The sequence below is a fragment of the Sceloporus occidentalis genome, unplaced genomic scaffold, assembly GCF_023333645.1.
Source record: "Sceloporus occidentalis isolate IW3139 unplaced genomic scaffold, rSceOcc1.0.p SCAF_7, whole genome shotgun sequence".
NCBI classification, from domain to species: Eukaryota; Metazoa; Chordata; class Lepidosauria; order Squamata; family Phrynosomatidae; genus Sceloporus; species Sceloporus occidentalis.
Window position 1 is genome coordinate 790,629 of NW_028316987.1, and position 11,183 is coordinate 801,811.

Here is an 11,183-nt window from a genome sequence, read left to right on the forward strand (position 1 = left end):
GCTGAATGTCTCACAAAAACTACAGTTCCCAGGATTCCCTAGCACTGAGCCAGGGCGGTTAAGGCGGTCTCGAGGTGGATTATTTCTGCAGTGTGCTTTGCTTTGGGCTGGAGCTAATGGTCATAGAGACACACTGGGAGAGAGAAAGAGGGGCAGCAATAGCTTGGAGGACCGAGCTACCATAGAGATTCGCTCTAGAGAGAGGGCTAGAGCGTCCAGACTGGTTTCTGTTTCCGCTTCCGGCCTCCTGGAGCGGTTGAGGAGGCGGGGCGAGGTGCCGCTTGGAGACGGCGCGCGACGGGAAGGAAGCAGCAACAGCAGCAGCAGCAGCAGCAGCAGCATGGCAACGGCCGCGGTGAGAGAGAGAGCGAGCCTGGTTTCCCGCCCAGAGAAAATACCCGGATGAGCCCTGGTTGATCCATCATTCTCCTCTGGAGCTAGGAAGCCGTTGCGGGGAAGGAGTGGGACTAAAACAAACGCCTTGCTTGCCATAGGGAAACAGTATTCCCCAATGTCTCCCTATGGTTCCCTATCAGCAAGTACTCCCCACTTTGCCCTATGGGTACATATCCCCCAATGTGCCCCTATCGGCAAGTATTCCCCTACTTTCCCTGTGGGCAAATGTTGCCCCGTGATGAGCAAGTCTTACTATGATTCCACATAGGCAGGTATTCCCCAGTGTTTCCCTATGGACATCTTTTCTGTCATGTTCCCCTGTGGGCAGGTATTTCCCAATGATTCCCTATGAGCAGTTCCCTATCTGCAGTGTTTCCCTATGAGCAAGTATCCCCCAATGTATCCCTATAGGGGCCTATAGGTGAGTATGGTTTCCCCATGGGCAATTACTGCCATTTGTTTTAGCATGTCCCATTGTTGTGTGCCTCCAAGTCATTTCCGACTTACGGCGACCCGATTGTGGTGTTTCCTTGGCAAGGTTTCTTCAGAGAGGGGTTTGCCATGGCCATCCCTTGAGGCTGAGAGAGTGTGACTTGGCCCAAGGTCACCCAGTGGGTTTCCATGCCAAGCCGGGATGTGAACCCTGGTCTCCAGAGTCTTAGTCCAACGCTCAAATCACTACCCCACACTGGCTCACCATTGAAAGCATCCATATAAGCATCTCCTTAAGTGGCGCATCATATCACCAAATTCAAATATAATCATTCTTAACATCCTTAGCCTTCTCCAATACATTTACCTCATTTTCTTTTACCACATTCATTATACCTTCTTTTTACATTCCCCCAAAAAGCACTTACCCTTTCATCTCCTCCTCTTCCCTCCTGTAGGCTCTTTAAAAATGTCGTTGATATTCCTCCATCCCTGCTGTGTCCCTTCAGTATCCCTCTGGGGTCTGTTCTGCTGAAAGAGAGGAGCCTAAATCCACCCAGTCGATGGTCCCACACTTGTCTCCTCCACTTCTAGCCAGTCTTCACTCCTTGTTCTAGGCCAGTGTGCATAAAGTAGATCAGCATCTAGTGGCAGACCCCTAGGAGACTTGAGGTAGATAAGCAGGATATTCTGTCTTTCTAGTTACCAGTAACAACACAACAATCTTCTTCCTTCAAGTTACAGTTGGTCCTCCACATTTGTAGATTTGATTATTTGTGGTCTTGATTAATATGTCCTCTCTATGAAACTCTAGCCCCCCCCCCCCCCAATGCGACTCTGCCGGAAGTTGACCATAGAGTTGTGCTGGAGAACTAGAAGTTCCTAGATAAAACACTTCTCTAGGCATTTGTAGGTCCCCCAGCGTGATTCAACTTCTGGCAGATGTTGACTACAGAGTTGGGTTACATTACCTGGAGATTCCCAGAGAGGTGTTCCCTTTGGTAAAAAGAATAGTGATTTTTTGGGTGGTTTTTCCACATTCACGGGAGTCCTTCACACGTAACCCAGGAGAATGTGAAGGGACCACTGTATGTACTAAAATGAAGAAAGCTGGGATGAGAAGCAGGTAAATAACACCAGGTTTTAGTGTGGTAAAACTGTGAAGTCAAGTTTATTTTTTAAATGAATTCTTTAATTCAAAGTATATATACCTTTTGCATCACCATCTCAGTGGTAGTGCTTGTCATTCTAGTAAATATAAAGCAGACCCCACAAGCCTGAAGTCTTCCTGTTCTGTTCTAAACCATCTAGGAGGGTTGATTTGAATCCCAGTCTCCTCTTACTTTAATCATTATCCTACTATGGCACTACAGTGTTCTAACCACTACACACTCCTGGCTTTTGTGTGTGTGTCTGTGTGTGTGTATATATTTATATTCTTAATTATATAGGTACTAAAATGTTTGTAACTGAGATACTGAAAGTGGTTCCCTGTTGATTTTGGGAGTCTGTGTTGTTTTGGTTTAGCTTCTTTCCAGAGTGTCCAGTTGATCTTAACTGTGGATATAAAATGTTTCCCCCTAAAACATTGATTTACATGAAACTTGGGGAAAGAAGTGAAAGCTTTGGTGAGCTGGTAAATTTCATCAACTATTTGTTCTTTTTCTAGGCTACCAAGGTCCCTGAAGTTCGGGATGTCACCCGGATTGAACGCATTGGTGAGTTTCCATGGTTCCTTTTACTTGAGGTTACTTCTAGTTATTTCCATGGAGATGGATAGTTAAGATCAGCACCTTGCAAAATGGCAGTGCAGGACTTTGTGCACAGATTCACCAATTTCCTTCTGAGTATTCTCTCTGTTTCACAGGTGCCCACTCCCACATCAGAGGGCTTGGCTTGGATGATACATTGGAGCCCAGACAGGTACTTGGAAGAAAAAAAAAAACTTATGGGTAGTTTGTTAGATCAGAACATGTGTAGCTAGTAAGAGCAGATCAGATATGAGAGAATCAGATGCAAGGAGCTTACAGTAGGTTTACAAGCAATGTAAAGATTCATAGACTGTTGGGGAACATCTTTGTGTGAAGAAGGTACACACATATATATAGTGTAAGAGTCATCTTTTCTTAACATATTTGAGAGATCTCTTCTCTATGAGATCTCTTTTCTATGTATTGTAATATGAATGTCCCCAGGAAGCTAACTGCCGTTCCTGTCTCCAGTTGCAGGTGATAGGCAACTGTAGCCTGCTAAATGCCTATCACCATTGGCTAGACAGGATAAGGCTGATGGGTTTTGTAGGCCAAAAATGCCTGGCATTGTTATAGTTAACCCACTCCTGTGTTGCTGTGCCTGGAGGGGATAAGTAAGGTAGACAACTTCTGGAGTTTTGATTTTTACCACTCTACACTTCTTTGATCATCTTAATCCATCCAGTTGCCTTTGAAAGTAGTAGGCTGATCAGCATTGGAAAATGCACCAGTTTGCCCTCTTCTCTTTCTGCATTTGTGTGATAGGAGATGTAAATGGGAATGAAATTGTGAAGTCAGTAGCTAGAATGAAAGTCATGATTGTTCTTGAAGGATTCTTTAATCTTTACACAGCAACATGATTGTAGACTGAGCAGAGAAAATTGGAAGAGTGATCAATTCGGGAGCATTATAGAATGGCGACAAGAGGGGAATGCGCAAGCAGCGCTTTTCTGTATGAGCAGAAGTAATGTGTCTTTCTGGGGTGGAAATGAGGGAAAGAAGTTGGGTTCCTTTGCTTTCCTATTTCTCTACTTCCCCTTCTGTTTGCCCCCCATTAGGTATCACAGGGAATGGTAGGCCAATTAGCTGCTCGTCGTGCTGCTGGTGTGATCTTGGAGATGATCAAGGAAGGCAAAATTGCTGGTCGGGCGGTCCTGATTGCTGGACAGCCAGGCACAGGGAAAACTGCAATTGCCATGGGTAAGGATCTGAGGCCAGAAACCAGGAGAAGCCTGCTCATCTTCTAAGTAGAAAAGGCTTAACAAACTTATTTTGGGGTTTCTTCTTCAGTTGAAATATCTGTGGGCAAAGAGTGACTAAGCTCTCAGTTCAGTCTCATCTCTGTGTTAAGCAGACTTTGCTCTCCTTTCTCCTTTCAGGAATGGCACAGGCGCTGGGCCTTGATACCCCTTTTACAGCTATTGCTGGCAGCGAGATCTTCTCTTTGGAGATGAGCAAGACAGAAGCACTGACTCAGGCCTTTCGACGTTCCATTGGTGTCCGCATCAAGTGAGGAGTGGCTGGAGCCCTTTTATTTTCTGTCAATATATTGGAGTTTAGTGCAGGGATGGCGAAACATGTGACCTTCTAGAATTGGATTTCTCATTATTCCTCAACTTTAGCTATACTGCTGAAGGCTGATATGACTTGAGGTTTAACAATATGCAGAGTCACACTTTCTGGTCTAGTAACTTCAGTAAGAAAGAAAAGCTGAAGGGCTCAGAAATTGAAACTGGAGCCAAGATGGTTAAACCAGAGTTAAGGAAACCAACACCCAGGATTCTAAAGCATTGGATAACTAGTAGATTATGGGAATTGAACAAAAATATGCTTATTTCTTGATTTGTAGCATTCAGCTTATGTTAAATTTTGTATCCTGTCTTTAATGTTACTTTTGCAGGTAAAAGTGATTATAAATAGATTTTTAAAATTTCAGATAAAATAACTTAGGCTTTCTGGATTAGGAGGGCAAATGAACATGGTTTGCAGGATTCCTTGATTTTCCAGTTGTATGTTTCCAGCTTTATAAGAGAGCAGAGTCTTGCTGGTTTGCAGTTTTCTACACTTTACTTTTTTATTTGGTATAACTAGTTTGACTGTCTACACCCTTATACTTCCAGGGAAGAAACAGAAATAATTGAAGGGGAAGTGGTAGAGATCCAAATAGACCGCCCAGCAACTGGTACTGTAAGTAGAACCTGGAATGTAACATGGGGGACTGGTTGTGTCCATCTGTCTGGTCATGATGACACTGTCTTGTACAGTCTGTTTATTAAAAGTAACAGCCACTGGAAGATGTGATTATTTTCCTCCTTCCCATTGTAGGGTGCAAAGGTGGGGAAGCTTACCTTAAAAACAACTGAAATGGAAACAATCTACGACTTGGGCACCAAGATGATTGAGTCACTGACCAAAGAAAAAGTGCAGGCTGGGTAAGCTTGGGTGGTTTGAAGAACTCAGGACTCTTGATTTTTCTGTAGCAGAGGGCTCATCACCTGATCCTGCAGTCAGACACAGAGGCCCTGTTATCATAAGTACTGAAGAAGCTTAATTAATGCAGATGCACAAGCAAGCATGCAAAAAGAGAAAAAGTGAAACATTCAGGGCATTTTTTAACACTCCATGAGAGAAGTTATCTAGTATTTCTGCAGTCATCACTTTGGATTGGGGAGGTTGTTCCTTTAGGAGGTGTCCTCCATGCAGGGCAAAACAGTTTTAAGATTATAGTGTTTTGTGCGTTTTTCGGGCTATGTGGCTGGCATCTTCAGAGAATGATTCTTAAGATTCTCTCTTTGTTTCCCCAGAGATGTAATCACCATTGACAAAGCTACTGGAAAGATTACTAAACTTGGACGTTCCTTTACCAGAGCACGAGACTATGATGCCATGGGTTCACAGGTATGATGGAGGGGTACAAAGTACGTTAGGGTATATATAGTAATCTTAAGGTTCAGTTGTAGATATGGTGGACTGAAGCATTTACAACCCACAGCTGAATGGTAAAGCATCTGTTTTGGATTTAGAATAACCATAATTCTTTCCCAAATATCTCAGTGGATAATACACCCCTCCCTGGCAATCCAGTCTACTGATAAGTCCCTGACACTGCCCTTCATGACCATTCTGTGTTTCTAGGTGAGCAGGCAAGCTTGAATAAGCAACTGACTACATTCCCATAACCAGATGTAACATGATTTGCAGCAGAGCTGACATATCTGGAGGATCCCAATGGATCTCAACACTGGTGTCATCGTTTTTGGTCTGGCTATGGAGGATGTAGCCAGACACTCCTCTGAGCCTGCCTGCTCACCAAGAAACATGAAATGATTGCAGTGCAATGTCAGTAGGTCTGGAGGCAGAACTATTAGTAGGTCTGGATGCTGATCACGGATGAAGGGAATACCAATTCCCTTGCCACCCAAAAAAGGACATCTTCATGAGTAAGGGAAACTTAGTGTGTGGATGTCCCTACCAGAATTCTGGCCATTGGATAGCAGGGATAATGGGGAAAAGGTTTGTCTGAAACTTTAAAGTAGTCTTCCATTTGGTGCACTCCAAATGTACTGGGCTTTAGTTCCTGTCATCCCCAGGCAGGATGGCCAATGATCCCACACATCTGGACACTCCAGGTGAGGGAAGGCTGCTGTGAGAGTTACTGCTAGACACAGTACCAAAGGCAGTGTCCTTTGTATTAATTACTCTGCTGCTTTCTACCCAAGACAGTGTTCAAACTATGTGGGGTTGGAGGCCACACATGGGGAGCATTCAGTTCTTTAATTGCATTTTCTCTCTTAGACAAAGTTTGTGCAGTGCCCTGATGGAGAGTTACAGAAGCGCAAGGAAGTGGTACACACAGTCTCACTGCATGAAATTGATGTCATCAACAGCCGCACGCAGGGCTTCCTAGCCTTGTTTTCTGGTATGAGGATGGGGAAGGACTGGTGGGAGAGGGAAAGAGCTTCACTGTGTTGGAAACTTGGATGGGTTCTATCAGGGAAAAGATACAGGATCCGTGTGTACATATATGTATGTGTCATTTAAATACTGAAATGTTATAGGAATAAATCCATACCCTGAGTTGAGTGTGTGTGTCTTCTGCATTTTCTATGCTTTTTAATGTGGGATAGTGGACCTTTGAATTGGTAGTGTTCCAGGTACTTAAATTTAAGCTGAGAGAGGGGATTTATTTAAAAAAAACGGTAACTGTGGAGTTAGGAAGGATGTGAATTATTTGATTTATTAATGCATCTATAGCCTTAATGCAAATGCAAACTCTGCAAAAAAGAACAAAAACCAAAACATTAAACAGCAAATGATACAGCATAAAATTAATGCACGTTCAGAGCTAGGTTGTATGGAAAAACAAGGGTTTTTTGAACCAGATTAAGATCTTGTGTTTGATATATTTAACTTAAATATATTAGTTTATAGTAATAATCAGTGTTGCCCCTAACTGTGGTGTCACCCAGTGCGGGAAGAGGATGTGCCTGCATGCCCCTCCTGCTCTTCTGTCCTGGGCTTTCTCCCTAGAGAGAAAGCCTCAGATGGAGCAGCCTGCAAGAGCCCACATGTACCCCTCCTACACTGAAGGGGGAGGAGAGCCCAACTGGGTGTCACCTGGTGCAGTTCGCACCTCCCCAGTGACAGCACTGGTAATAATACAAACATTTACTATTAGTCATTGGTCATATTATGGACAGTCCAGTTTGAGTCTACAGGAAAGCAAGATAAAATTATGTTAATTTACCTATGGTGTGAAGAATGCATAGAATTATGACACTTAGAATGCTGTGGAAATATGAGTGATAAATAAACTTGACAAAATGGTCTGTAAGGAGAACCACATGTGCTACACTGAGCTTTGAATGATAGACAGGGTAAAAATGTAACAAATACATGCCTCTTTCATGCTCTTAGTACAGTCCGCTCTTCCCTTACGCAGGGGATCTGTTCTGGACCCCCCCCCCCCCGTGTAAAGGAAAAAACACAGATGCTCAAGCTCCATTCAAATGAATGGGGCTCATGCTTGCGGCGGTGCAGTAACAGCGCACACGGTGCACGCCATGGGAGCGCACACCATTGTTTCCTTCTGGCACACACCTCCCTTGCTTCTGTCGCGGCTTTCAGTGTATGCTGGAAACCACGTAAAACGCACCCGTGTATAATGCGGGCGCACTATATTCTGAATATTCTGGAGCAATATTATGTGATCCTGAGAGCAGAGTCTTGAAATGTATAAAGTGGATATTTTAACATGGTGAATTAAAATGGTGGACAGCACTGTTTTTTATCTGATAATTTAAAAATCTTCTAAGACTTCATTCTGGAGTTTGAGTAGGTAATGCATTCCTTTTGGAGAGATTACATCTGCAGGGGATATTGACAGTATGGGAAAGTAGCTCCTCATAGCCACCCCTTCCTATGTTCTTCTAGGTGATACTGGAGAGATAAAGTCAGAGGTACGGGAGCAGATCAATGCCAAGGTAGCTGAGTGGCGAGAGGAGGGCAAGGCCGAGGTGATCCCAGGGGTGAGTTGTGTGTTACGAAGCTACATTATGACTTTTATGCCCACTTTTTCTATATTGCTTTGATTGAAGGGTTGGGTTGTAAACCTTTCTTCCATCCAGTGTGATTTCTTCCCTCTCCTTGTTTCTTCTCAGGTTTTGTTCATTGATGAAGTCCACATGCTTGATATTGAGTGTTTTTCCTTCCTCAACCGGGCCCTGGAGAGTGACATGGCACCTGTCCTCATCATGGCTACCAATCGAGGCATCACCAGGTTAGCCTGATCATCATGGCACAATATTCAGCGAGCAGTTGGGTATGGTAATGTGGGTTGCTGCAGTCTAGAGAAATTAATCAGAATTCTGCATCAAGGTGATACAAATTCTGTGATCTGCACATTACCCAGCTCAACCTCTTTTTCTTTTTTCTGCATCAACTGCAAGTTAGAATAAGCTGTGTCAAGATACCAAAATGTTTTCTTTCACTACTGAAAATCCTGCTGTAATCATAGTTCCCTGACAGATCAATCTGGTCTCTATTACAGATGAGCTTTTGCTCTGAGCGTTCAAGGAGAAGTGCAACATGTTGTTAGATAAGGGCGTGGGCAGAGCTTGGGTTGAAGTTACTGTCTGATTATAGCTCCCAGAACCCACAGCCAGATTAGCTATACTGGCTTGAGGATTCTGAGAGTTGTAGTCCAAAGGAGTAACATTTTCAAGTTTTACAGTTGGATGTTTCACAGTATGAGCATGGTATATTGTAGTTTTTTCCAAGGGGGTGCCCTCCAGCTGTGTTTGTAATATAAATCACTTCATTCCCACTAAGCAGTAGCCATCATTAGGGGGGCAATGTAGGCCTAATTGTATACTAAGTGCATACAAGTGCTGTATTAGAAAAAGGCTCTTTTGCCTCAGATCTTTGTACTTCCTGTGCTTCACTTTGGCAGCCCTGCATTAATTCATTGCTTGCATTCTTCTTTGACACAGGATTCGTGGCACCAATTATCAGAGCCCCCATGGCATCCCTATTGACCTGCTGGATCGTATGCTCATCATTTCAACCTCTCCTTACAGTGACAAGGAAACTAAGCAGATCCTCAAAATCCGGTGAGGGCTGTTGTTGTGTGCCTTCAAGTAATTTCTGACTTAAGGTGACTCTAAGGCAAACTTATCACAGGGTTTTCCTGGCAAGATTGGTTCAATGGAGGTTTGACTCCGTCTTCCTCTGAGGCTGAGAGTGTTACTTGACAAAGGTTACCCAGTGGGTTTCTGTGGCTGAGTGAGACCAGGTTCAAATCCTGGTCTTCAGAGTTGTTCAGACCAGTACACCACGTTGGCTGTGAGGTAGTACTTTTTTTTGCCAAGGAAGAGAACTTGTGAATTGCAGTTTTCTTCCCTTGCTTGTCTCCCTGTTACAGCTACTGCTTTTATTTATTACTTGAAATCTTCAATATGAACAAGAGGAAGATTTTAAATGCCATCAATTTTTCCTTTCAGGTGTGAGGAGGAAGATGTTGAAATGAATGAAGATGCCTACACAGTGCTCACTCGCATTGGACTAGAGACCTCCCTGCGATATGCCATCCAGCTCATCACAGCAGCCAACCTGGTGTGTCGCAAGAGGAAGGTGAGCTGTGTTCCTGAGGCAGTGCTGGGGGGAGGAGTTTCAGATAACTTTAAAAATATGGACCAATTTTCAGTAATCTGGGTTATATATAATGCCAGGTAACTTGTGCTGATTCTCCCTCTGTTCTCTGTCTGGCTTGCAACTTCAAAGAACGTCTTCAGTTTCATTGTACTTTGAACTGGTCAGGAACTGTGAGAAGCTCAAAAAGTACTACTCTGTTCCTGGATTAGAATTGTCACCAAGAACACTTGAAGGTTCTGTTAGGTACTCAGGGTGTTGGATGGTTTAGGGGTATGATAATTGAACTAAGCAGGTAGAAAGATTTTCAGGGACTCCTATGTTCTTGGACAGGAGCTGAAAGCAGATAATGGTTGGAAGCTGGGAGTACTCAGTTCTGAAGTCAATGTTCTGCCAGTGCTCCCTGCCTTGAGTTATAGAAGTTTTCCTTCTCTTATTGTGGAGCCAAGCCAATGTGAGGACCTTCATTGACTGCTTTTTCTGTAGGGACCACTAACACTCTCCCTTCTCATTCACAGGGCACTGAGGTTCAAGTGGACGACATCAAGCGAGTGTACTCCCTATTCCTGGATGAGTCACGCTCCACTCAGTACATGAAAGAATACCAGGATGCCTTTATGTTCAATGAACTCAGTGAGTAAATGTGTAGCTACAGGGGATGGGAAAGGGTAATTACTTCAACGCTCCCTTTTGCTTTTGACACAGTCTTTCCTGAGAAAGAGTGCAGGAGGTGCTTGCAAAACAGAGGGCTTCACTTTAGCTAAGATCACACAGGATGCCTGCTCACAAATATAACTTGAGTCCTTAGTTTTGTTTGGGAGGCGATTTTCTGAGTGCTTTGTGGTTTATCAGGTAGAACGTCAACACACATCATGATGCTTTTGCCAAAAATGGCAGAGCAATGTTTCAATATCCCACATCAGTTCCTGTAGATATATCTGAATCTGCCTTACCATGTTTACTCCCTTCCCTGACATGCTCCTAAACTGTTTGAGTAAATTTAGATACTTATTTTATGAACCACAGGCAGACAGAAGCTAAAACTATATACTAATTTCCCCTCCCTCAATTTAATGTTTAAAATTCATGAGGAGTGAGATCTCTGGAATTCTGGGTTAGGGTTCTTCTCCCTGTTGAAGCCTTGTTTCTTTTTTTCCTCCAGAGGGAGATACCATGGACACATCTTGAGGACCTCTGGATACCTGACTGGGTTTGTGTGTGTGAAAATAGATGTTCTTTTATTATTATTTTTTGTAAAATAAACCTTTTGGGGAGTTACTGCTGTGTAGTCAAGTATGTTGTTGCTCCTGGGAACCTTCCCTTATTTGTTTTACAGTTTTGACATTGGTGGAGGAAGGACTGTAATCTGTGTTTAAGTAATCTAGTCCTGGGGAAAAGGTAGGCATCATGGTTGCAGGATCCTGAAATTCACTAAACTCTTAGTCTATTGCCATA

General features: G+C 43.5%; 1 protein-coding gene across 1 annotated transcript; it reads left to right on the forward strand.

The window, feature by feature from the left end:
* The first annotated feature begins 260 nt into the window (after positions 1–260).
* LOC149308970 (ruvB-like 2) lies at positions 261–11,006 on the forward strand. Its single transcript, XM_089531525.1, has 15 exons — positions 261–355; positions 2,498–2,546; positions 2,696–2,751; positions 3,638–3,779; positions 3,959–4,088; positions 4,700–4,766; positions 4,905–5,011; positions 5,384–5,477; positions 6,375–6,498; positions 8,013–8,107; positions 8,240–8,358; positions 9,071–9,190; positions 9,581–9,710; positions 10,247–10,361; positions 10,891–11,006. Exons 1-15 carry the CDS (start codon positions 341–343, stop codon positions 10,914–10,916), a joined length of 1,389 nt encoding a protein of 462 aa, XP_089387651.1. The 5' UTR covers positions 261–340; the 3' UTR covers positions 10,917–11,006.
* The last annotated feature ends 177 nt before the right edge of the window (positions 11,007–11,183 follow it).

Bases quoted from the DNA above. Each gene is read 5' to 3' on its own strand.
- LOC149308970 (XM_089531525.1), top strand. The intron at 2,752-3,637 runs GTACTTGGAAGA...GCCCCCCATTAG, and splicing joins ATACATTGGAGCCCAGACAG to GTATCACAGGGAATGGTAGG. The intron at 5,012-5,383 runs GTAAGCTTGGGT...TTGTTTCCCCAG, and splicing joins AAAGAAAAAGTGCAGGCTGG to AGATGTAATCACCATTGACA.